This window comes from Podarcis muralis, chromosome 3 (assembly GCF_964188315.1).
Source record: "Podarcis muralis chromosome 3, rPodMur119.hap1.1, whole genome shotgun sequence".
Classification (NCBI taxonomy): domain Eukaryota; kingdom Metazoa; phylum Chordata; class Lepidosauria; order Squamata; family Lacertidae; genus Podarcis; species Podarcis muralis.
The window spans coordinates 95,477,123-95,504,696 of NC_135657.1; the positions used below are offsets into that span (position 1 = coordinate 95,477,123).

Genomic DNA, 27,574 nt, shown 5'->3' on the forward strand with positions numbered 1-27,574 from the left:
TAGGGAGCCAAAGTCTCTTAGCTGAATATTCCTTGCAGGGTTATTTTGAGGATATAAAAGGAGGTGGGCAAAGACCCATTTGCCACTCTGGGCTCCTTCACGGGATATGATAACATTGTAGGATATGAATATAAATATAAATAAAATAGCTTGTTTATCAGCAAATACATTGGTCAGATGAAATCCATAAGAGTTTCCTTCCTTTGTGGAGTGCTGCCTACTTCTGGAAGTGCTAGTATACATGGTATGCATTTGTCTCATAAATACACCCTGGTTTTTAAATCTAATTCCTCTACACTTTTGATTTATTGTCCTCCCAAGTATGGCAGGGTCCTTTCTTACCTATTAGAGAGGACCTTAGATTTTACTGAGGCCCTTAACAAATGACAAATGTTATTATGTTTGCTATCTGATGCGTGAGTTGCACAAGCTTTCCTGTGGTAGAAGCCGCACCGACTTACTCCTCAGGAACCCTCCACCTTTTACGTTTTTGGTATTTGTCGCCAAATAATTTTTCCCTTTCCTGATTTCCGAATTGGAGAGCTGAAAAATAAAATCGCATGGATAAGTTGTTTACTTGAATATGTAACTACTTTGCGCTAAAAACAAAAACAAAGGCAGAAGAGGCGCTCTGCGGTTAAAATGAAAGCAGCAGCAGCAGTATTTGCACGAGACTGAATTTCCCAAAACTATGTTAATCGAAAGCACTTGGGATGCCGCAGCAGATTCTGTGCCTTCTGTGCGGTTCGCTGGTTTTGCTCAGAGGGATATTCTACACCACCCTTGACCAGCAACTGCACAGGTGCATCTTGCAATGAATAAATTATGTGTGCCAGTGAACTAAGAACAAATGGCAAGAGGCACACAGGACTAGAGCAGTGACAGCAATCATGTCTCTTGCTGTCATCGTAGGAGAAGGAAAAGGGCATCACCTCTCCCTCTGTCTCCAGTTTTGCCCATCTCTAATCTCCGGTAGACTGATTCCAGGCAGCTGGAATTTTTCTTAGAAAAGTCAGATGCTTGAATTTCAAGGGAAACACTAACATTTCCCCTCTTCTTTACAGAATATTGCTTTGTTCCTTTCCCCCCTTATTTGTGCTTCGTTAACACCAAATTGCAACTTTTCACAGACATATAAAGTAATAAGTGTCTTCTTTTTTAATATTTCAAAAATGGAGCATACTCCTGACACCTCTATTATCCCAAAGTTCCCCTAGTAACTCATCCTAGGGTCCTGATTAGCTGTATTTGGTATCTGGAAATCTGGAAGAGAGCCAGTGTGGTGTAGTGGTTAAGCGTGGTAGTCCTGTAATCTGGTGAACCGGGTTCGCTTCCCCGCTCCTCCACATGCAGCTGCTGGGTGACCTTGGGCCAGTCACACTTCTCTGAAGTCTCTCAGCCTCACTCACCTCACAGAGTGTTTGTTGTGGGGGAGGAAGGGAAAGGAGAATGTTAGCCGCTTTGAGACTCCTTAAAGGGAGTGAAAGGCGGGATATCAAATCCAAACTCTTCTTCTTCTTCTTCTACATACATACATACATACATACATACATACATACATACATAGTTTTACAACTTAAGTGTTGGGTGAAGGAGGTTCTTGTACGAAAAAGTTTCCTTCCCATTAGAAGCCCTTATTTGTCATGGCCAATGGCTAGTATAATAAAGGATATTTGGATTGGATTAGAAGCCCTCACAAAGTCATCTTTGTGATAGATTAACAAGGTAAATCTGGGGAGAGTAGAATTTTTTCTCTCTCTAGTTTATCTAATCTGATTATGTTTCATTGCTCTGTCTTCTTTCTCAGTTATTGGTGCACATGTGAACAAGGACAAAGCAGGATCAGATGTCATAAATGTGGTGCTTATGCAGTTCTTTATGAAGGAAGGGAAGCCCCCCCCCCCCCATTGACATTTCATCTACCCAAACCATATACCTGCAATCAGCATTTCTGTAACCAGAAAAAGATTTCCTCTTACAAAGAAGATTTTTAAAAAGGTGTGGTTGTTTTGGGGCATATTAGATTTGTAAGTTTTAATGCTTTCACAGTTTAAGTGGCAATTTGAACAGGTAGATGCGTTTTAATTCTCCATCTGTGGTGAGAAATCAATACTAGGAAAATTAGATTCTGCTTTAATTAGTTCTACTGCCGGAACACTTACCTGCAGTACCAGAAATGGTAAACCTGATAGTGTCTGCATGTTGTCCGGATTTAGCATAGTTTTAATTTTGTACATTGAAACTTGTTACCCTCACCTAAGAACTGATTCACATAGTCACAGTAATCACATGCTACAGCCTTGTCAGACCTCCATGATGAACAAAATCCCTGCATCCATAAATCTAGTATATTAGAGCAGAGGTTTTCAAGCTTTTTGAGTCCATGTCTCCCTTAACCAACTACATTCTTTCTGTGGCACCCCTGTAGAACTCAGGAGCCCAGTTATGTCACCCCTTGCCTACAGAGCTGGCAGTCTCTCACCCTTTTTTGAACACCCTCCCTTCTGGAGTACAGTGGTACCTCAGGTTAAGTACTTAATTCGTTCCGGAGGTCCGTTCTTAACCTGAAACTGTTCTTAACCTGAAGCACCACTTTAGCTAATGGGGCCTCCTGTTGCTGCCATGCCGCTGCTGCGCGATTTCTGTTCTCCTCCTGAAGCAAAGTTCTTAACCCGAGGTACTATTTCTGGGTTAGTGGAGTCTGTAACCTGAAGTGTCTGTAAACCGAGGTACCACTGTATTCCCTCAGCCTCCTCTCCTCTCCCCTCTCCTTGGGAGTCCTCCAGGCAGCAGTTGCTGCTGTCCCTGGTCTCTGAGCTCTGCCCCCCCCCCCCCCGCCGCCCCCAAAAGAGGTGCCTCCCAGAGGCACCATTCACTTGTGGAGGTTATAGCCAAGGCTGCTGCAATAAACAGCTGTGCAAGCCTTTGGGAAGCAGAGAGGCAAGAGAGCATCAGAAGAGGGAGGGAAGCAAAGAGGGACAGAGGCCAGTGTTGCCTGTGGCACCCCAGACCATCATTCAAGGTACCCCGGGGTGCCACGGCACACTGGTTGAAGCCCCCTGCATTAGAGAGAAGACTGGCTGAGAACTTTTCTCCTTTATGTGTTAGATTTCTAAGTGGCTACAGGTTCTTCTTTTTAATGGAGGATAGCCCTCCTGGCATGCTCTGGTCCACGGGGTCACGAAGAGTTGGACACGGCTAAACGACTAAGCAACAACAAGCCCTTTAACCATCTATTTGCATTATAAGAAAACAGGGATCCCTGCAACTATCCTCCTTTTCTGTACTTCTGTGTTTTTTTGAAGTCCTGGGCTGTGTTGAAATCAGCATTGTATCACACATGTGAAGGATACAATCTATATCCTTAATTATTAAAGTAGCTTTAAAAAGATAGCTTTCATGGCCCGTAGCTGCAGTTAGACTTCACCTATGGAGCCCAGATATGAAGCTCACCCTTCAGGTGCCAGGAAGCTGAAATGGTGTTGGTGCAGGGTTGTGTGCCGCAACCTCCATTCCCAGCCTTGCCACATTCAGTGAAAGGGACCTGCAAGCCTTCCAACAACCAGGAGCACAGAACCTGCAGAGTTCTTGATTGCAAGGAGGCTTGTATGCATGTGCAGGGGATCAATCTTAAAAGATCCATTCCACACACCCTAAGCTGCTGATCATGGCCAGGTTGGACTGGGGGGTGGGGGTGGGGCAGCATGCAAGGCTCCACAACTTCTCCATGCTCACAACTCTCCAATGCCCAAATAGCCCAAGTGTCGAAGTTCTAATTTCTGCAGTGCTTTCAGTACTTCTGACAACTGCTTAATATATCAGCTGTTCAGAAGCCAAATACTGTAGTGAGAGATAGATAGCCACACACCCCTCGTTCATTGGAATTCCCACTCATCTCCATGGAAACTTGTAACACCAGAGGAATAAAGCTCTGAAGCTGTGGCTCTTTTTTAAATATGGTATTAAAAATAAAAAATTAAAGGAACACAGAAGGAGAAATAGTAAATGCAAACAATAGTGGCACTTCTACCTCTAGGCTCCAAGTTTAAGATTTTTATACAGTCTTAGATGTTGCCTAAATTCAAATGCCTTGCAAATTAACTACACTGTCAACAATTTTAGCATTGTGTATGTGTGCACGTGCACACATTCATGAATTTGGGTGAATGGGGATTGTTTAGGAACTGCATGCCGGCAGTCAGGGTAATGGTATCTTTTAAATATGTATATTGAATATATTTCCCAGTAGTGATGTATGGAAGTGAGAGCTGGACCATAAAGAAGGCTGATCGCCGAAGAATTGATGCTTTTGAATTATGGTGCTGGAGAAGACTCTTGTCTTTCAAAATACAATGCCCGGGTAGCCAGACTCCATACAGCTCCTAAGCAACAGGGGTATGACTCCCCAAGCGAGAAAGAGATAGTGGCACAGCAGAAAGAGCAGCTTGGCCTTTGGGTCCTCAGGGTCTGACTTCCTATCTTAGGCTGTGGGGACAAAGGAAAGGGGCAGGTGGTAGACCGTGCAGAGAGAAGGGAAAATGTGAGAAAAGAAAAAGTGAGATTGCGGAGGCTAGAGAGGCCGTAGTGGATGTTTCAGTTCCAGCACACTTGCACTTTTAAAAGTGTCTGCGAGTTGGGATGTGGGGGAGAGAGAGAGAGTCAGTGCCCGTGAGCATAGACTTCTACTAGGAAATACTTCAGGACCCAATGGGGATGGCCTCACACGCCAGAAGAAATAATCCTTTAGTTGCTCTCTCTAGCTCAAGACCTAATGGCAGCCTCAGGAAAAAACCACCCTTATCTTTGGCTGAACGTTGCTGCAGCTTTAATAAAGCACATTTGTAAATGCCTTGAGCAGGTCAATAGGTCTCTGATGAAACAATGGTAATAGTGCAAAACTTGCTCCCATGTCTGCTCTCGGCATCCGTTTTGCTTTGGGTATCGGATATCTAACAGAAATTCATGTGTCGGGCTCTCCCTACTGCCAGCTCCCCCCCAGGTTCTTGGTAAAGATGTTTATGTGCAGGTCTTGCATATGAGCTTTAAATTAACATTTTCTTATTACTTTCTAGCACTTTGATTTATTTTGTTTTGGCGCTGGTAGCAAACATACAAGCCCAAGACTGAATGCAAAAGGTGTTCTTATTTCCTATCGTCGTTACATTCAAGAGGGCTCTGTGGTATTTCCACTTTAATTTATGCTAATTACATGGAGGGTATGTGTTATTTGCTTGCCTCTTATTAATTTATCATTTGACTGCTGCATTTCTAAACAGTCTTAAGCTATTTGTGCCATATGCAATTTAAGTATAAATTCAGCAGGAATGAAACAAAATTCTGATAGCTGTTCTGAAACCGCACAGACCGCCCGCCCCCCTTGCACACACAAGAGATAAGAACAGGAAAACGGATCAACTGCAAATTACTCGCTACCATTAAAACAAACTGAATTGATAGCATTCTAGTGCAGCATGACAGATAGCAGCAATGAGTTTCTTTATGGGGAGTTGTTTACCAGGAAGTTGTTACTCTTTTCCTTCTTTTGCTCAGGGGGTTGTTAATTTCTTGAAGTCTGAGGCATGAGCTCACCTCCAAATTAACTACAGTAGGTTGGCAATAAAAGATTCCCCCCCCCTATATATATATATATATATATATATATATATATATATATGCATGCATGTTGCATTGGGTTTTATTTCCTGAAATTATGTTGCATCTTGTTGCGTTATTTAATTAAACATGGAAATTGCATATGCACCTCTGCAATTATTTAATCTACTTGAAACTAGGTTTATGTCCAGGGAAGGTAGGGCAGTCGTAGTAATGTTTTCTGGAGCCCTGTGTTTCTCTTGGTCTGGTCAGTGAAGCCTGAAGCCAGTGCTATGTCTCCTCTCTAATCATGGGCAGCACAATACAGGGAGAGGCATTTCTTCACCTAACAATTATCACATTTGCAGGATCCAAGGTGCTTCTGTTCCGAAAATGCTCCAAAATCCTTATTCGTTGTTTTGATGTGGCTGGTAGGACTGGTTTCTGTTTTCCACCATTTTTTAAAGATGATTTTAAATTACCTTTTCAGCATTTTATTTATGCTTTGGAAGTTCTCAGCTGGAGATGGCAGGAAGGTGTAGGACACTTGCAGATGTGGCTGTCTTTTTTTTAGATGCCTGGCTCACCCTGAGCTAGAAACAGAACTCATGCATGCTGTGGCACATGCACTGGTAAGCTTACGTCTGGAGTATTGCATTGTAATGTATGGCTTGTGTTGGCTCCTGAGCTAGTCTCAACTGCCATCTTGCAATGACGTTGATCCCAGTTCAGATGCAATGGACCCCACAACCTGGAGCAACACAGCAATAAGGTCCGATTATTATGCCTCCCACCTTCTGCCATGGCAATTTTGTATGTTTCTATTGTGAACAGCCCTGTGATCTTTGGATGAAGGGGAGTATACAATTTACAACAAGAACAAGCCACCATGAACAGTAGAACTCTAGCTGTGGCAGTAACACCACAACTCCAAAAAAGCCCCACAGAGATTGTACCCTAAAAACACTGAATTTAGTTGATATTCAGCTATTTAGAGGTGCCAGAATTTTTTCGTAAGCCAGGCTTGTAAGAGCCCACCTCAAAGGAAAATATGAGCTAGATAGGAATTCCACATGTCCCTGTCAGGCTCCATTACCAATATATATTCCCCCCTTCTTTTACTTACATATAATTAGTCTAGTGAAAATTATCCTTTCTTATGCCATATCTCTAGGGCTTCTGTGTCCTTTTTTTAAAGACATCACAGCCATTCTTTCTGATCTTATATAAATTTGGAGCTACCCATGCATTTTAAGGGCTTGGAAATTAACAAGTTGAAGATTCACAACACCCAATTTAACATTTCTCCCCTAATATCTGTCCCACATTTTTTAAAATGGTATTTTTCACAGGCAGATATGTAAGACTCTGTAATGAGGACTTCAGATTAATAGTTATAACTTTATACCTTTTACTGTGATTCCACCCTCTGCCCCTTATTGCTGGGATATAAAAAAGCATTTAACCAGACAAGTACCAGCCAGATGCACTTTCAACACTCAAGGAAAACTGTCACAGACTAAATACACTGTAGTATGCAGCAGATTTTTTAAATTCTAAACTTGATCTGTTCCTCCTTTAATCAGGATGTCATAGCTGCTTGTGAACACTGAAACAGCAACTGCTTATATAACAGCCTTAGAATTAGAAATTTGCTACTTATAGGGTATTTATGTTAAATAGTCTCTTCGTGTCCAAAATGGAGGAGCGAAACTGGGTCACATAAGATTTATTAAAAACAGCGATTATGGGAATGTTGGAATTTTTATGTCCAAAACTGTGTAAGTCATCGGAAATTGTAGTTTCCCACTGGTTTCTTTGTGTTGCCATTTTTAATGTGTGGTTTACGTCTGTTCATACTTCTGTGTAAACTCTGTCCTGATTGTTGAAAGTGAACAACCAAATGAATGAACAACCAAGGTATGACACTAGAGGATGTGCAGGTGAATGAGCATTGGATAGTACATCTCATGTCACTATATACAGTAAATGTGTTGCTGGGACAGAAGGAAATACACTGGTGATACCTGGCTTCATTATGTGTTTCCTACCTCATTGTGTCTGCTGAGTGGCATTATGCTGCTACTTGCTTCAGGTTTGGCATTGTTTTTAAGTGAGGGCCGGCCAGTTGTTTCCACAGGCCAAAGTTTTGTGCGAGGGGATCATCATCTTCCAGGATGGTTTGCAGATAATTAATGATAGCATCATGGGAGGTTTCAGCTGAGAACAGTAATTATTCAGTTATGAAGTCATTTTTTCTTACAAGGCTAGTATAATACAGTGGTGCCTCGCAAGACGAAATTAATCCGTTCCGCGAGTCTCTTCGTCTTGCAGTTTTTTCGTCTTGCGAAGCACGGCTATTAGCGGCTTAGCAGCTATTAACAGCTATTAACGGCTTAGCGGCTTAGCGGCTTAGCGGCTATTAACGGTTTGGGGCTTTAAGAAAAAGGAAACAAACTTGCAAGAACTCACAAGACGTTTCGTCTTGCGAAGCAAGCCCATAGGGAAATTCGTCTTGCGGAACGACTCAAAAAACGGAAAACCCTTTTGTCTAGCGAATTTTTCATCTTGTGAGGCATTCGTCTTGCGGGGCACCATTGTACTGACTTTCCTTGACTGTCACTTTGGCTTTTCCTATGCTTAACATATTTCAAAAAGTAAAATTACTGACACCCCCAAAGTGTTTTTTGTTTGTTTGTTTTTTAGGAAACTACCAAAATTGTTGCGCTGCTGCTTCTTCTTTAATATACCAAAGATGTTGAACTTCTTTTAGGAAGCTGTACCATGCTTCCTCTTTCTGGGGCTGGTTAGGCGGCATGCATATTTCAGATCTGCACAGCTGGGCTGTTAATGGGCTCCTTCCCAAAGGAAGAGATTTTGGATTAAGATTTGCAGAGCTGGAAGGGACCCTTAGGAATCTTGCGCCCAACTCATGGGACTCAAACCCACAACCCTGAGATTAAGAGTCTCAGGCTGAGCTGTTCTCAGTAGACTTAATGTGGCCTTCACAAACTTGCACCATAGTGCTCCTGAAAGCGAATTTATTATGTGGATTAAGGCTGATTCATGGCGTGATGAAGGCCACTGAAGGCCTGGGTGAAATGTTTGTAAGGCTGCTTTTAACATACATCTAGTTGATGTTGGTAATACTCATGTATATCAGGTATGGAAGGAGACCACGATGCAATTTGGGTATGCTCAGGGCCAGCCCAGGATGTTTTGCCACTTCAGGCAAAACAAAAAATGCAAACAAAACAAAACAAAACAAAACAAAACCCCAGCTGCTGCCACACCTGTATAATTCCTCTGCCGAATCTGCCACCTGAGGCAACTGCCTCACTTCCCCTCATGGGCACTGGGTTGCTGAAAAGGGTGCACAAATAAACTAGATTTGGGTTGGGTTGTTAAGGAAATCTTGTTCGATGCTAATTTGAGTGTACTGGCATGATGTGGAGCCATATTACTGCCCAGGGCAATGTCATTTAGCTGAACGTACCGTATTTTTCGCCCTATAGGACACACTTTTCCCCCTCCAAAAATGAAGGGGAAATGTGTGTGCGTCCTATGGGGTGAATGCAGGCTTTCGCTGAAGCCTGGAGAGCAAGAGGGGTCGGTGCGCACCGACCCCTCTCGCTCTTCAGGCTTCAGGAGAGCCCCACCGCCAGCCCCACAAGCTCGGGGGACAGCGGGGAGGCGCAGTGCGCCATCCCGCTGCCTCCCGACCTGGTTTGGAGTCTGGCGGCAGGGAGAAGTGTGCTTCTCTCTGCCGCCAGCCCCGCAAGCTCGGGGGACAGCAGGGAGGCGCAGCGCACCCAGGCTTAGCTTCGCGCAGCTCTCCGCAAGCCGTGGGAGCACGGCTTGCGGAGAGCTGCATGTTCTGGGGGCTAGGGTCGGGGAAAGCTCAGGCTTCCCCCGCCCCAGCCCCACGCCTGGGTGGGAAATATTTTTTCCTCTTTATTCCCCCCCCCCAAAAAAAATTAGGTGTGTCCTATGGGCCGATGCGTCTTATAGGGGGCGAAAAATACGGTACAAACTGTCCCTGCGTGTTAACTGTTCTCATTTTTGTACTAACTGCGGGTGAGAGAAAGTTTGAAAACTTCGGATGCTAAGCAGACTTGTGGTATTCTCAAGGATTATGTTTCTGTTGGCCTTAACGCAACTACATGTTGAGTGTTAGTGTGCAAAGGTTTAGCATCTATAGTTCTAACCTGAGATAATTTCTGAGCGATCCTTCATGGAGCATGGAGGCTTTCTGCTGGAGATTCATCCCTACTTCACAAACAGAAAAAGGAATGTGGCAGTATATTCTTGCAGGAGGGGGAGAATGAGGGTGAGGTAGCAATATGGAAAGGAGGGGAAATGAAATAATTGAAAGACCGAGATGCAGAATAATTGTGTATATGGTATGCCACAGTGAAAAAGATATGATTTTCCCACCTACCCCATGAACCTTATATCTTGACAAGCTTCAGTGTACTATTCAAACATAGTTAGCTATAGTTTCAGGTGGCTGAAGTCTTTGGAACAGGAAAGAAAGAAGGATTATGTAAAATAATTTATAAAGCATAATTCGGACAGTGCCCTTTGGCTCTTCCAGAAGTCAGTAATTTTATTCTCTGGAACTAGAAATCACTTAAAAGCACAATGCGAAGAAAATAACAAGGGTGTGCTAAGAATATTGAACCATAACCTCAACATTAGCTAGTTAGATATTTAGACCTAATATAGAGAAGAGTTGAAATAAGCTGAGGCTTCCTTTCCCCTTTCTCTGCATACTTTATTTCCAGGATACCTTAAGAACTGCCTGAGCCCTTATATCCCATCTCAAATCACTGAGATCGTCCACAAGAGCGCTATTAGCTATAGATGTGTTGCTGGTCCCATGCTGTGGATGAAAGCTTCAGCAGGAACCCTTGCTTCTGACTTTCAGGCATCTCATGAAGACTTTGTTATGTTGACAGGTTTTTGCAGCTGTTTAATTATTTTTATTAGCCAAATGATTGTGTGCATTGTTTAAGTGGAGTTTCATGTTTTATTGTTGTGCACCACCCAGATATTTTATGATAAGGCAGTACAGAAATGCTTGTATGAAAATAAATAACATGAGGAAAGTGCTGTTTCGCTATGCAGTCGTACCTTGGAAGTAGAACGGAATCCATTCCGGAAGCCTGTTTGACTTCCAAAACGTTCAGAAACCAAAGTGCAGGCAGCTTCTGATTGGCTGCAGGAAGTGCCTGCAGCCAATCGGAAACCGTGGAAACCCTGTCAGACATTTGGGTTCCAAAGAACGTTCACAAACCAAACACTCACTTCTGGGTTTGCAGTGTTTGGGAGCCGAAAAGTCTGAGTACCAAGGCATCCGAGATCCAAGTTACGACTCTACTCCTGCTTGGGGATTTTCCATTGGCATCTAGTTGACCACCAAGAACAGAATGCAGGACTAGATGGGCCTTGGCCTGATCTAGCCGAGCTCTTCTTAATTTTGTAATTATAGCATGAGAGAGAGAGAGAGAGAGAGAGAGAGAGAGAGAGAGAATGAATATATGCTTTACTATTTCCCCCCATACATTTTGTCTCTGTGCTTTCTTTTTATTCTATGTTACTGAAACTTAATTTGCATCCGTTTTCTCAGAACTTAGTATTGCTTGTCAGTTACGAATGCTTATGCGTTTAAAACTGTTCTGCAGATGTACAACAACTTGTAGCCTATGCTTATCAGCCTTTTCAAGCATAGCATACCAGCTTAAACTTGAAAAATTGCATTTTTAAAAATTACTTACCAGATTTCTTTCTCCTCCCCCTTCCTTGCATTTTCTACTCCATACTGTAATTGCATTTCAAGCATATTATGTGGCTGTTTTGTTGAACTTTGGGAATTATATTCATAATGTTGGGAACACCCCCTCCGCTCAGTTCAGGAGTGAGTCAGCAATTACAAGTGTCTTTGGAGACTACTTGAAATAATAATCAGGTTCCCCCCACCTTCGAATTGTGCATGTGTGCAGAATCTCATTTTACATTGTAAGCTACAAATGAACTTTTTGGGGAAATGATGCTCAAATCTGTATTCCAAAAGCAAAAAGATGTAAAATCTTCAGCCACATCACTAGAAATCGTCGCATGGGTTGTTGTTGTTGTTTTGTTTACAGCATTTATATTCTACCCAGTAACAGTGTTCTCTGGATGGCAACAGAACATTGAAAACAATAACAATCGCGAAACACATGAAATTGTAGCACATGAGCAGGAAACAGTGTAGAAAAAAATGCACTGCTTCTGTAAAAATATTCATAAGACGCTTGAAATTCAGTAGATTCAAAAGTTCACAATGTAGAAGTTGGGGAGAATAAAAAGGTCTTCATCTGGTAACAAAAAGACGGCAAAGAAGGTGCTACAAGGTGATCCTTTATGGGCAGGGCATTCCGTAACTGAACACTTACTCTGGTTAGCCACCTGGGGCACCTCACGTAGTGGTGGAATCCAGGTTGTCATTCACAAACCCGCAGACGTCACTACAACTTCATTAAGCCTCCCATGCACCTTCTATTTCTCTGTATGGTGAGAAGTTGCCAGAAGCAGTACTTAAAGGGGAAAGAGACCTGAGTCAGATGTGCTTCTAGCAATTGAGTAGTGTTAAGGCTTAGCAGTTGCATGAGTGAGATCCCTTAGCAAAGCCTACAGGTTTCTAATTTGAGTTGTTTATGAAAGATCCAGGAGTAAAACTAAGGGAGAATGGTCGATCACATTAAATACATTATGATGGTACATCCTTTACAGATCAAGCCTAAATTCAATTGGTGGAAGAGGGTTGGACCCAGCAGCGGCACTCTGCTGATGATAAGGCTTCCATCAGCAGAATAGGAAGCAAAGCAATTTTTGGCAAGATCCCCAATCAGAACCCCCACACTTGAGCAGATTTAGAATTGTGATGGGCTGCAGGGGGGATCGTTTAAAATTGCTTCTCTCCCCATTCTGCTGATGGAAGTCTTGCCATCAGCTGCATCACACCGTTGGATATAATTCTGAATTTGTCTGTTCTGTCAAAGACAGAGACAAAACACGGTTCCAAAATCATGTTCTTTTTATGTTGCTTGCCAAGGAGATGGGGATTGGGGATAGAGTAGTGAGAAAGATCGTATACACAAGGGAGGAAGTATTTACCATTTCTTGAGTCCATAGCAGTAACTCACAAATGAGTAAAGGTTAGGAAATTGTTTCCTTCCTCATCTCAGACCACTCATTGGTTCAAAATGATGTGTCAATGAGAGGGTGTTAACTGAGAATTAATTGTTGCAGGGGTGAAGTCCTCTCGTGTGGAGGGAGACTGAGGTTGTTTTTTTTTACGGATTCCAATAGGATTGACATTCAATGCCCAGATCCAGTTAAGAATCTTCATTCTTCCATCACGTCCTTACAGCTCTGATTTTGAAACAGCTCTTTTGGCTTTTTCACTACTGCAGTGTTGCTTGATTTATTGAGGCACGCTTTTCAGCCACTGTTTTGTTCGTCTGTGGTCGCTAGTAGGATTTGCAAATTGATGTGATTCAAGCTCAAAATTAGAAAATTAAATATTTAGTATCAATAAACATACTACCCTAAAATGCATGCACTTTTTAAATACCGTATTTTTTGCTCTATAATACTCACTTTTCCCCTCCTAAAAAGTAAGGGGACATGTGTGTGCGTCTTATGGAGCGAATGCAGGCTGCGCAGCTATCCCAGAAGCCAGAACAGCAAGAGGGATTGCTGCTTTCACTGCACATCGATCCCTCTTGCTGTTCTGGCTTCTGAAATTCAGAATATTTTTTTTCGTGTTTTCCTCCTCCAAAAACTAGGTGCGTCTTGTGGTCTGGTGCGTCTTATAGAGGGAAAATATGGTGTGTGTTTTTTTACATTGCTATCAAATTGGACGGAAGCAGTAAGACCTAATTTCCTTGCATTCCCTATGTGTTCTGCATTGGAAGCTGCACCGAACCCTCACTTGGTGACTGCAGATGGTGTTGTATAGCGTCTAGACACATAGTGAAAGGATTTTGAGCATCCTGATGTCACCTACCTACCAGTAGGGACACCATTTAAGCTTTAGGGGCAAGGAAAAATATTTTGGCGAGCTTTTGAATATAAGCAGGGTCTTGGAACAGTCCACTATTCTACCAGCTTCTGGTTGCCTGTGCCCTTTTGTTACCCATAAACTCTTCACCATTGTTTTGTTCATTCTTTTGGGTTGCAGAAAGTTGAAGTCAAGTTATCTCCTCCTTCAAATTCCTGGAAACAAAAATATATGCCCCTATAGAATGAAGTCCCAGCATTTGCGGGTGTTTGTGTTACGGAAAATTCCAACAATCTGCTTTCCTTCTCCTTCCTTGCTGGCATGGGCCCCTGTTTTGCAAAGTCATCTGTGCCTTATTTGCAGCAGTACGAAAGGATTTTTGATGCAGATCACTAAGCTAAAGTTGATTAGCGACTGCAAGTTGCTATAATGTGAGGCTTAGCTGTCTTGTTGTGCACTTACCGTCTCATTATGGCTCAGCTATGGTGCAAATTACTAACATTAATCTGTGACAGAATATGGCCAAAGCCTTCCCCATACCAAGCAACCCCTTAGAAATTTGGCATGGAATAACAGCGTGGAAGTCCTGCTATGGGAAGATGATGTTGGTCATTCCAGTTGACGGTAGCTAAAAAGTGATTTTGAAGTCCAGGTTTTAAAGCTGTAGTACCCACAATCTCCTCCAAATCCCATCAGTCCCAACCAAGAAAGACGAGAGCTCAGCAACATCTGGAGGGGCACCACACTGAGTACTTGCTCTACTTAGTGTATTGTTTCCAAAGCTATTTGCCAATTGAAGGTAATTCTTCCTGCATCTGGCAAGCGCAGTTGTGGTATGTGAAAGCATATAGCATGGTATAATCGGTAGTCTTTAAGGTATTTCAGGATTCTCTGGTGTTTTAGCTAGGATAAAGGTAGCACAGCTACCCATGCAAAATTTGTTTCCCAGGCTGTGCGTCTGTTGTATGTTTAGTTGTGTAATGGTTAGTGCAAATAGTCTTATAACAGGTCAACCCTTTTCACAGCCCTCTCCTATATTTCTGCAACAGGAGCTCTCTGAGAAGTATGTTTCACTTCTTTTCAGTGCTTCCCTAGGTATCACAAGAGAGTCTGTGCCTTTGTCAGCATTCACAGGAGATTCAAGATGGCAGCTATAACCCATTACTCTAATTGTTGCCCTGTAAATTTTTATATGGTTCCAATTGCAAAACACAGAGCAATGGGCTGTCACTGCCATTTGGGATTCCTGGCAAGCTGAAATATGGATACTGGCAGCATAAAACTGGTAATGGCAAAAGGGAAATTGTGTGAGAGAAAGCAGCCACCCATTGGTCCAAAAAGTTTTGGAAGTTCTCGTGATGCCATAAGAAGTATATATCATCAAATATACATGATACCATCACAATGTTAGCTATCACCCCTTAAGATATTCATAAAAAATGTAAAAGCTCTGGATTTCCTAATACATTTTATTAAATGTATAATTAATCTGTGGAACTTGCTGGTGTAGGATATTAATTATTGAAGTAAACAGTATAGCACGTTATAGAAATTAGATATTTTATATGAATAAAGGGGGGATATCTTATACTTTTTTTGAGGGGAAACAAAAATGGAAAGGTAGTCTGTCTTCATATACACATACATGCATCATTTGATTTTTATGCTGCCTTTCCATAGTTAAAATCATGCTCATTAATGGTTACTAATTTAGTCACTGAAGAAACGATATTTCAGACGTTTGTCTCACTGTATCACGATCCCTGCAAGTTGTGCAATCCATGTGCAAATATTCTCAGGGTAAGGGCCTATATGACCCCCCTCTGTGTACAGCTCCTGCTGGAAAACAGCATGAAGTGAATTCCAGGTGTGACTGCCACAGGTGCAGGCTGCGGTCTGCACAGATTAGCTTTTAGCAAAGCATCTCAGTTGCTCATCGTAGGCCAATGTGCACAGAGCTCAGCATGCAAAGGAAATAGCCACACAACCCCCGAAGGATGCACAGCTAAGGCAGGAGCACTCTTCAGGCTGAAAATTTTCTAGCAGACACTGTACACTACTGTAAGGTTGCTGCTGCTGCTATTTATTACTCTCCCTTCTCCCTAAGGTCAAAGGGCAGTTTACAGTGGGGCAAATAACAATAATACAATATACAAAACCAGTCACAAAGACAATGGCTCTGATGTATTAATTAAATATCGTAATTATTAATTAAATATCTGTGCCATGCATTTTAGGTGGGTAAAATTCCAACAAGAAGCGGGTATGGGTCATGAGGCTTCCAGGCACCAGTGCTGGAGAAGTACAGACCAATATGCTGCCAACTTGTACATCACCTTGAGATGCATGTATGGGAGGCAATAAATCAATAAGTAATCTGTGATGAATTCTTAAGCGAGATATAGTTCAGACAATGTGACGCTTTTTAGCTATCTGGAATAAATACATTATTAATTTTATTGTGGGGCCATCATGCCTTTTAGAACTTTAGAAATGCAGAAATGCCTAGATAATCACCGAGGCCCCTGGAATAAAATGTTGATTTGGACACTAATACTTTTTTCCCCAATCTCTTTTAAGGCAATGACAAAAAAACAAACTCAGTGATACTTCTTGTTGACGACCAGCACAAATAAACATTCCTCCAGCCCTATAGGCAATTTCTCATATGAAACCAAAATATTTGTTTATCTATAAACTGTAGAACAGCCAATTGTTTAAGCACAGGTGAATGCAAAGGGTTTAATTACAGATAAAAATAGTTTTGTTAATTAGGGTATTAGAATTGCTACACACACACACACACACTTTCTAAAGCTTTCTAAAAAGAAAACTTTTGTCCTATCATGGTATAAGGAACAAGGCACTCATAGTGCTAATTCCATAGTTTCTGGCATTGTTTTTTTCAGGCCATTTCAAAGTGTCCACAGTGTTATCAATCATGTTTGCTAGGCCACCCAGGGCATGGAACAGCTCCAGCCGGGCCATGTGTGCTTTACAGAAGCATCTGGTAGGATGAACACGAGAGATGGATAGTTGAACTCATGACTGCCTCTTGTTGAAAATCTAAAATACAGGATTGGCACAGGGAGTTCACTTCTCCGGTGACATATCCCATCAATATTATATGCAGTGGCAAGAAGGAGGGGCTTGTGGAAGCCAGTTAGGGAAGGCTGTGCTAATTAGAGGATCCCGTTCTTCGTCCTTATGAAGGAAACTAGATTGGTCAACTTGGTTCAGCAGAGAAACAAATGTCCTGGCACTTACATAGAGAGAACCTAGAAGCAGGGAAACAGACATATGCAAACACTTTACGAAAGGGCTCGGTGAGGGGGAAAGTAGTGACAGGCCTCTCTTACTGTGTACGACAGACACAGAATATCCATTAAACAGATGAGCTTTGCTTACTTCCAAAAATTGAGTTTGGGCTTTTTCAAGCCAAAGTGACTGATAGTTTTGGCACCGCTCTTGAGAGTTTACCAGAATGAGATGGCATTAGCAAGACTATTCAGATTATACATAATGTAATATAAATATACGAACATCAGGCCATTGGCCCATCAAGGCCATCATCCTTTTCTCACAGATACCTGTGGGAAGCGTGCAAGTAGGTCATGAGTGCAATAGCACTCTGCCCGCCTGTGATTCCCAGCAGTAGAGGTACAACATAGCCATCCATGACTCTGTCCACTCCTCTTTCAAAGCCACCCAAGTTGGTGGCCGTCACTTCCTCCTGTGGCAGTGAGTTCCATTGTCCAATCAACAAGTGCAGAAGGACTTTCTTTTGTTTTTCCTAAATCTTCCAGCATTCATTGGATGCCCATGAGTTCTAGTATTATGTGAGAGGAAGAGAAATGTTTTTCTCTAACCACCTTCTCTACGTTGCGTATAATTTTATAAACTTCTATCATGTCACCTGTTATGTTCCTCTTCTTGAAAATTGGGTAGTGGAAGAAGGCAAGCTTTTCATCCCTGATCTGTGACACATTTGTTTGGTGGAGAGGGGAATTGCAACTGCAACTGGCGGTTGTTGGCTTCAGTTTTATTTATTTGACAATGACCAAAGAACACTACATTAGCCAATTATGGCATCAAGTACTCGTTTTAAACATAGCCACTAATTTTCACTTACATATTCTAAGAGAATCCCAACCATGGAATACAGATGTGTTTGGTGTCAATTCTAGCTTGTCCGTAATTGAAATAAACACCAGTTACAAGTAGCACTGATAAAATTACAGTAGCAGTAATCAAAATCAGGGTCATATTTCTCAAGAACTGCCCACAGCATAAAGAAGGCATCTCTGTAGCAAGCATTAATAAGCCCTAATTTAGGCAGCAATCTGATACCTACTTACCCAGGAGCAAGCCCCATTGAACACAAAAGGACTTCTTAGACATGAATGCTATTAGAGTTCTGTTATCGAGAAATGTATGTTTTTTTAATTGCTCTGAGTGGCTTTGTCATAAAACAGCAACTTACATTTTACAAAGGATCTGTTGAGCAGAGTATCAGCTTTGCCCAATGTCAGTGCAGTTTTGGTGATGAGCTGTCTGAGCTGCTTCATTCCTATACATTTGCAAATCAAAACAGCCAGGTTGGCAGATGAACCTAATTAGATTATGAATAGACCACGGGTTAAGAATGTTTCCTGCAAAAGCTGGACTGGCTTCTTGACTCTGCTTCAAGCCCCTGGTAGAATGAGCAGGCACATTTAAAATGCCGGAAAATCTCTCATTTTATTGATTTTAGTAAAGGCATTTTCAGATGAGCACAGTGTATTTTACAATTGCCCCTTGCAGCCTCTATAGCTTCTAATGTGAAAACTAAAAAGGTAAAGGTACCCCTGCCCGTACGGGCCAGTCTTGACAGACTCTAGGGTTGTGAAAACTACTCATTAGTAAAACAGAGAAATTAAGAGTCTCGTTTTATCATTGTACAGAATATTCTGCTCTGACTTCCAGGAGGGAACCTACTTGTAAACAGCAAAACATATGCACGATCACCTTTTCAGCTGTAGAAATACATTTCCTAGCTTGGCTGGGGGGGGGGGGGCAGAACATTATCACATAATATTTTTAAGATTCTATCCCTAACAGTTCCCTTCACAGTAAAGACAAAGGCAAAAAAAGAAAAAGGGTCAACACAAACAAAAATCACAAAGTATTGAAACAGAAGCAGGTTCATAACATAGTAAATAATTTTATTTTGTTTTGTTTTTTACAAATTTTTTCCCATTAGACCCTGGTTTGTATTTAAAGGGAACAGATAAAAGGAACACATCTAATAAGTGTAAAGAAAACCTATAGGATAAACTACAGTGGTGCCTCGCAAGACGAAAAGAATCTGTTCCGCGATTCTCTTCGTCTAGCGGTTTTTTCGTCTTGCGAAGCAACCCCATTGCCGGCTAAGCAGATTAGCGCTATTAGCGATTTAGCGGCTTTTCGCGATCAGCTGTTAAGCGGGTTATCAGCGGAACAGCTGATAGGCGGCTTAGCGGCTTAGGAAAAGGGGGGGGAGCGAAAAAACCCGCGGGGACGCGCAAGATTTTTTCGTCTTGCGAAGCAACCCCATAGGGAAATTCGTTTTGCGAAGCGCCTCCAAAACGGAAAAACCCTTTCGTCTAGCGGGTTTTCCGCCTTGCGAGGCGTTCATCTTGCGGGGCACCACTGTAAAACTATAGTTGATTTGCAGAAAAGGGTAACACAAATTTCTTTAGCATTTTTCATCTGTGAGTAAATCACAGAACTGTTGAGTTGGAAGGCACCCCAAAGGTCATCTAGTCCGACCCCTGCAATGCAGAAATCACAGATATATTCTGAGTTTCGTGTTATTTGCAAATTTGATGAGCACTCCCTCCATTCCTTCATCCAAGTCATTTAAAATGATGCTGAACAACACCACGCCCAGGACAGAACCCTGTGGCACCCCAAGGTCACTTCTTCCAAGCATGACGAGCAACTGTTGGTGAGCAATCTCTGAGTTTGGTCAGTCAACCAGCTACAAATCTACTTAACAGTAACATTGTCTAGCCCACATTTTAGCAGCTTCTCCACAAGAATATAATAGAAGACTTCACTGAATGCCTTACTGAAATCAAGATATGTTACAACCACGACATTCCCCTGATCCACTAAGCTTGTAATTCTATCAGAAAAAGAAATAAGGCTATTCTGACATGACTTGACTCATAAAGCCTGCAAGGAATTCTCTCTGCTTCATTTCAGGTTCTTTTTAGAGTTCAACTTTATCAGTTTAAAATGCAGCTAGGTCATTTTTTTCTCAATTCAGATTGAAGCTAGTTAGGGGCAAAATGCATCACAATAAATATCAGGATAGACATGGATTGTGGCTAATATCCTGTGTACACTGCTTCCCAAACCAGGGGTGAGAGAGCACTGAATGCAGAGTAAATGGGACTGTATACACAGCCTTCATTTTCTCTTTATCCACTCTGGTAGCTGATTTCTGAGAACATGAGGTTACAATGGCAAGCTAACCAAACTTTAGCCATAATGATCATAGAAGGTCCATAACAGACATTACTTTTAGATGTTCTGGTGAGACATCTATGGTTTCTTTTAATAGGATGGTCAGCTGTGCATGATAATCTCTCACCTGCCTTATAGTTTTATTCCTAATAGCACAACAGTAATATTTTCCTGTCTTAAAAAGACAGTAATGATATTCTGCTGAATGAAACTTATAAACAGAATAGACAAAACTCTGTGTTGGGAAAGCCTTCCAGATGTTGTTGGATTCTCATTTGCATGTCGAGACTCCGCATCCACCCCCTCGTTGGATAATAACTCACACAAGGACACAGATATTAGGTTTATGTTATTGGTCAAATTTGGCCACAACTTTATTGAATTACAGAATGTGAGCGGTATTGGCTTAGGCATTGTTTGGACCCGACTATATCTGACTCCTGCCCGCTGCGCAGGAAGTCCGGTAAGGGTAAACCCCCGGTAGGGGGAGCCCTGTCGATGCAAACCAACTCAAGCTCCCCCTTGTGTTCCCGTAGGGGTCGTGTCAAGGCCCTAGCCCCCGACCGGGCTTCGGACAAGATCAACACCCTCAGATTCCTTTAACGGAATACCCTTAAGCATGGAGGGGCAGGTGATGGCCACACCTCACCTCCCCCACACAAGCTCAAACAATGCCTAACCACCACAAGAGCCCAAAGGCTCACCGCCAAATACCCTCACATCTGTAACCATTGCCTCAAGTCATCTGCGATATCGGCCAGCCATATATCATTCCCCCAATCGGAAAGGTGTATGCCATCGTCACGAAATAGGGCCATTTTACTGAAAACAATGGAAGGGTGCGTGATCACCTAGCCATCCAATGCAACCACTTTCTGTGAAATGGAACGATTCAAACGTTTCTGGGCACGGTCTGTAGCGGCTGGGGAATTGCTGCCACGCCAAACGCATCTCTCCAATAGCAGCGTCCAAAAGACAGCCAACATGACCAATACTCAGGGATGGTGAGAGTTGCATCCATCATCATTTGGAGGGCCACAGGTTTCCCACCTCTGTTCTAAATCAAAAAATGTGTGCTAATCTGAGAAATGTATTGTTTTAAAACGAATTCCAGTGCATGAGAGCTGGCAATGATCAGCAGCTCTTTAGGTATTTATTCAGTGTGACAGCTTCTCACTACTTTCTTTGAGGGAGACATGTGAGAAGGGCATCCAGCAGCGCTTGGAGATGAAGGGTAACTTCCCACTGGGCCCTGGTACTGAGATTTGTCTTTTTCAATTACAACACAGTTTTTTCTTGAAGATTTCTTTTTTATTTCTTTTTTTAAGGGAATGCTGGCCATTTCTTAGTTATTTCATGAAGCACTTAGGTTCAAAGCACCATGGTGTTTCATATCAACATTTTTCTGCTTTGTTCTATGCACTGGATTGTATCAGTAGAAGCATCTTATACAAAATATGGTGAGACCTTTGCCAGATTTCAAATGACAACCTACTGGGGGTGGTTTGAGGGTCAAACTATAGATGAGATGCTAATCACACAATTAACAATTGCTTGATCGACTTTTTAAAAAAGTAAATTGCAAGCATGATCCTAATCCAGATCAAGAACCTAATGTGGGGATAGAAGGCTTTAATCAATTGAAACACACACACACACACACACACACACACACACACACACCGCTGTGGCCTTGATCATCCCTCCCCTACCTGCAAAGCTCCTTTCGAAGGAAATTCTGGTTGGTAATGTAGCAAGGAAGGGTTAAAAATCTCCATCCCCCAAAATAAATACGAACTCCCTAACTCTCTTCTTTGGTCCCATTCTGAATGTAGGTCCTCACACCTGCAATTTACTTTTAAAATGCCAACCACATGATTGCTGATTGCTAGGCATCTCAACTACTGTGGTACCTCGGGTTACATATGCTTCAGGTTACAGACTCTGCTAATCGAGAAATAGTACCTCGGGTTAAGAACTTTGCTTCAGGATGAGAACAGAAATCGCGCAGCAGCGGTGCGGCAGCAGCGGGAGGCCCCATTAGCTAAAGTGGTGCTTCAGGTTAAGAGCAGTTTCAGGTTAAGAACGGACCTCCGGAACGAATTAAGTACGTAACCAGAGGTACCACTGTTGGCTGTTAGACTGGAAATCCTCACATTGCCATGACTGGACATGACTTTGGTTCTTTGCCATCCCATCACGTCCATCTAGCGGTCTTTTCTGGGTATGGGAGCTTCTGTGCCTCACCAGAGCTGGCTGCCCCCACAAATGTCTTCTGCATTCATTTCATTTGATACAAGTATGCATGGAACATCCCCCCCCCCTTATTATGCATGTAGAGCTAGTCCTTCCATCGGCATTAAAGGGAACCTCATGAATACAATATATGTTTCCAGGCCAGGGAGCATATATGAGCACACCTTTGGATCTCTGATTAAGGAGCATGATTCATTTAGAGGACCTGTGCTGATGAAACTTGAAGTCATTGTTTATAATATTAATCCATAACACGTGGCTTGACCAAGTTATCTAAAGTGAGGCAACAGCAAACACAAGCAGAAAAAGCAGTTTCAAGACCAGGCAGACATACCAAGCCTTAATATCTCTTTTGTGCTTCTGACTCTGTTTTCCTTTCTTCTTTTGCCTAAAATTCTCTCTTAAAAGCCTCCCAATATGCTAGAGCACCTAACCTCAGTTTCAAACTGCAGAGAAATCTGTTATAGCCTCCCTCTGTTTGGTTTCCTTTAAAGAAAGACCTTTTATAAAGAAACTGGGGGGGGGGGTGGTTAGGGAAGGAAACCTACTATACAGGTATTTTAAGTCACGAAACTGGTTAAGAGGAAGAGAGCACATAAGCCAGGTGATTAGAATAATTAAAAAAAGCCATGTGGGTATTTTTTTCTTTCTAAACAAATGTAGGGAGCATTTTTTTTAAGAACCCTCTTAATGCAGGCTCTCCCCTTGCAGGATAAAATGGAATTAAAATATTGTCAATAAATTGTGTGTGTGAGAGAGACTGTATCAGCCTGTGCATTGATAGTCTGTGCATGCAGGATAAGAGCATTGACTGCCTGCTAATCTATTCCCAGATGGAGGTGGATGCAGACGAGAAGCGCCATCGCACACGGTCCAAAGGTGTTCGAGGTACGTCTCTTGCTTCAGTAAATCACTCAAGGCCCCTGCTCAGGGTGACCTTCATCCTCCAGAATCTCTTTGCATGATTCATTCTGACCCTTGCTTTTTTACACAGCCTTTTTTGGCAATTTTCAGCAGGAGAAGGGGGTACTTGTGATAGATGATAAATTTTTATATATTTTCCATCTCTCTGCAGTTCCCGTGGAACCAGCCATACAAGAGCTGTTCAGGTTAGTGCGCCGAGTGTAAAATGTATCCCCATTAGCAATTTAGAAAATTCATGCCTTTTAATGGTTATAATGCACTTTCAAGTTCATTGGTGGTTTGCTCATGCCCTGCTGCACTGATGAAATTAATTCCCCTGGGATTTGCTAATAAAAAGCATCCCCACCCACCCTTTTCCCTTCAGTTATTTGATTTCTCTCTTTCTGTCTTTGTTGCCCTCCATCTCTGTAATACCTGCCGCCTGCTTTCAATATAATCTCTGTGCAGCACACTAACACCTATATAATTAATTCCTTCCTTTTTACAGCTGCCCTACTCCTGGCTGTGATGGCAGTGGTCATGTTAGTGGCAAATATGCAAGACACAGAAGGTAATGTGTGTGTGTGTGTGTGTGTGTGTGTGTGTGTGTGTACGCAAATAATGAAGCGATTTAGTAGGCAAGTTACCTGACACAATTCTGCTGATGACCTAGGCACAATCACTGGGGGTCTAATAGTGTACAGAATAATTCTTTTATTATTATTATTATTTGTGTTCCATTCTTTGCTTCTAATTGCAGTCTCACTTTCTCAGTGATTAACTTTTCTATATGCAAAACTGCATTGTAAAATGAAAATCTAACAAAAGGAAACAAGCACTGAGATATTGAGGTGTTCCTTCCTCACTTTCTATTCAAACTTACGTCCCGTTAGGTATATTAGTTACGGAGAGAAGTAAATCCCCAAATACAGAATGTGTAAATGCTGTTTTAGTGAAGACACTTTTTCATGAATACACATTTTCTGCTTATATTTTGTCAGGCAACGTATGCAGTTTTGTGGTTCATGCGAGGCAAATTAAAATGAGACCTTATTTACATTTATCCCCACCCCCACCTCCCCACCCTCACCCCTGGCTATTGTGATTTCCATAATTTAATATAGTTCATAACTGGAATAAGAGCTTAGATTTTTGAGCACAAGGAGTTCAATGACGGGGATAGATTCAAAGGGACAATTCTAGGACAGATTAGTGATAATGAGTCTTTGAGATCCAGATGGTTATATTATTGCCATTAATACAGTAGCTAGGCCTTGTAGACTTTGATGAATGATAAAATTTCCAGTAACAACATGTTAGTTTAGTGTTGTTAATCCTTCGTTTCCATTGTTTGGACCTAATTCAATGGCCTTTACTTCAGATTGGTCTTTATGTTTCTGTGTTTAAAGTACAAGTTCATTGACATGTGGTTTCAAAGGATTCATATACATCTACTGCTCATCCGTTCCATATATCCAAAGACCAGCAGAGCATAACACAGAGGAGATCTGAGCCAAGCCATAACTAATATGAAAAGGGGAATAGGAACAGTGAGTTGTATTCAGCACAGTGCTAAGTAGCACTTCACACAAGCCCAACAAGTTCTGCTTGTGCAATAGGACTTCAGCCCTGTCTCCTTCCCCTATATGCCTCCTAAATAGGTTCTGGGGGTTTCTCCAACTGTCCAGAGCAGATTTGGGGTGGCAGGGGGCACGTGTAATGGGAAAAGGGGGGGAGTCCGGTTGAGCAAGTGGAAGTTATTGTGTTCATACATGTATTTAGTTGAATACCACAATATAAGGAAGCTGCCTTATATTGAATCAGGCTATTGGTCTATTGAACTCAGCACTGCCTACTGGCAGTGGCTTTCCAAGGCATAGCTGTCAACTTTTCCCTTTTCTTGCGAGGAATCCTATTCGGAATAAGGGAATTTCCCTTTTAAAAAAGGGAAAAGTTGACAGCTATGTTCCAGGGTTTCAAACAGAAGTCTGTACCTGAAGATGTTGGGGATTGAAGTTTCCTCTACAGAAGTTTTAACACTAAACTGTGGACTGCCCATCCATAGTAGTTCCACCCTAATGTCACGAGAAAAAGTACTTAGTTGATTGGTTTTCAAAGATGTCCACTTTGGCCTTAGTGCTTCCTTTCTATTACACAAGTGTCAAACTCAGGCCACTGGAAGCCCCCATCACGATGCCCCCAAATATAATGGGGAGCAATTGGACAGATGTGCACAGCCTAGTACAAGGCTTTGTGGATTTCACCACTTAGAAATTCTGACTATTAGATGGTATATAAATACCTGAACTAAATAATAATAACGACGAACTTAATATGCATTAAATATTGTATCCAAAGTGTCGTTTTGTTCTTTAGTTTTTCAGTTATTTGTTTTCTTCACAGTATAATATCCCAGTCATAAGACAGCAGTTTGAGAATTAGGGCCCTGGTGTGTGCTAGAGTTTGCTTTTACCATGAACTAATGAGAGATTCCACCAGACCAATGGAATCTTTGCCGATGGTGCAAGGAATCTAATCCATGCCTGAACTCTTTTAGCAACAACAGCAGTGGCATTGGTATACTGTATCTGATTCCCCATGTGGCACAGATTTGTGTTGGAAAAAATTGTGGGTGAATAAATGAGTGGGGCTCAAGCCTGCAGCATACGACTTATTTATTGGTCCTAGAATTTGATTGATGATTCCCAATGGTTTTTAAGGGCAAATAACGGTTTTGCAGCTCAGACTTAAGATGTGTCCATAGATGCTGTTCTCAAAAAGTGATCTGCAGACTACCAGGCGGTCTCCAGAGGCAAATTTGTAGAATAGTGTAGGGGTGTGTGGGTGTGTGTGGGTGTAAGTGTGGGTGCAAACTGGGGAGAAAACGTTGGCTGCACTGTCATTCTTAAAATCCAGCCATCCTTCCGGAAGGTGAGCAGGACAGACCGGAAGTGATGAGAGAAGAAGAAATAAAGCCACAGCTTGCTGCAAGACAGAGGAAGGTCCCAAGTACAGAAAATAAATTCAGAAGGCACTTGAAAGGAGTGAACAGCTCATTAATATATTAGAATTATATATTAGCATCTGTATCAAACAAACACCCAAAACATGATGAATGTTTTTTTCTGAATGTAGATAGAGAAGAATCAGCAATAGTTTTACATGTCACATTTTAAAATATATATCAGTCTAATCTACAGGGTTATTTCAAAGAGTTGAATAACTGACTTTATTGGCTTGCCAAAGGAAAATATGGTTCTTTTGAGTTTTGATTTCAAGTTGTACCTTTTCTTCATTTTTTCATAATGCAAAATGCACTCCTTTCTCTCTAGCAAACTCCAGGATCAATCCAGTGTTTGAATTATATTAATATTAGGTTCTTATTAAGAATTGCATAATTAACAAATTAAGTTCAGTTTTATGCTTTAATTGAATTTAGATATAGTTTTCAAATATTTTAATTAATATATGTTTATGATACAGGGGAGGGGAGGAATTAGAGGGTATAAATGTTCATGTGTTTTAAGGATCCATGGTTGAAATTAGTTTCACTTTCAGATGCATTTTTCATTATTTTGCTTTCTTGACATGATCCTGCTATGTCAATACATGAACAGACTGGATTTTGAAGCTGTTAATTAAATGAAAATTTGAGGACATTTCACAAGACAATTTGGAAAAGTATCAAAAAAAATTTCTGGCTGTTAGTGAATTCTTAACACCCTAATTATCAGTTATGTCCATGGAACAGACCTCTTATTAATAGGACTGGAAAGGAAGCTTTCAGTTGACACTCGCTATATAATTTTTTTTAAGAGTTTCCCCACCCCCTCCACATTGCAAATACGTCTTTGTTTTGAATAGCATTGTGAGTTTGTGGAAGCAGGAAATGGTGTAATTTCTGATGAATGGAAACAATATTGCAGTTTTGCATTCAAAAGCATTTGTACCCAGATTTTCAGTATGCTCCACTTCTATTTTCCTGTGAAGGGATACCTCTTTATTACAGACATATGCCATTTGCTTACACTGTGCTCACGACTTTCAACTGGAAGGCAGTATTTGAACAGATAGGTGGTTTTTGGTTCATCCAGCAGACTCCCAGTAATTATTAATTTTAGTATCTGCAGTGTAGCTGGCTGAATTTCTTCAGTCCAGGATCAGCGTTAAAATAAGGACACTCACAGACATAGGGCAGATTGCTGCTATTGTGTCTGAATATGTAATGCTTTAATATTGGTGCGTTGACCATATTAAATTGAACTGAACATTACTGCTGCT

The 27,574-nt window shown here is 41.7% G+C and overlaps 1 protein-coding gene across 16 annotated transcripts in view; it reads left to right on the forward strand.

Annotated features, from left to right (window-relative positions):
- Nucleotides 1-27,574, forward strand: part of MYT1L (myelin transcription factor 1 like) — a 282,027-nt gene that overhangs the window by 150,180 nt on the left and 104,273 nt on the right. For 15 of the 16 annotated variants that reach the window (XM_077926374.1, XM_077926371.1, XM_077926369.1 and 12 more), the window contains 3 exons: nucleotides 23,224-23,278; nucleotides 23,466-23,499; nucleotides 23,802-23,864. The exons of the other annotated variant lie outside the window; for it this stretch is intronic. In XM_077926374.1, the coding sequence (XP_077782500.1) occupies nucleotides 23,224-23,278; nucleotides 23,466-23,499; nucleotides 23,802-23,864 (152 nt within the window). The remainder of the gene's footprint in view (nucleotides 1-23,223; nucleotides 23,279-23,465; nucleotides 23,500-23,801; nucleotides 23,865-27,574) is intronic. 16 annotated transcript variants of the gene reach the window in all.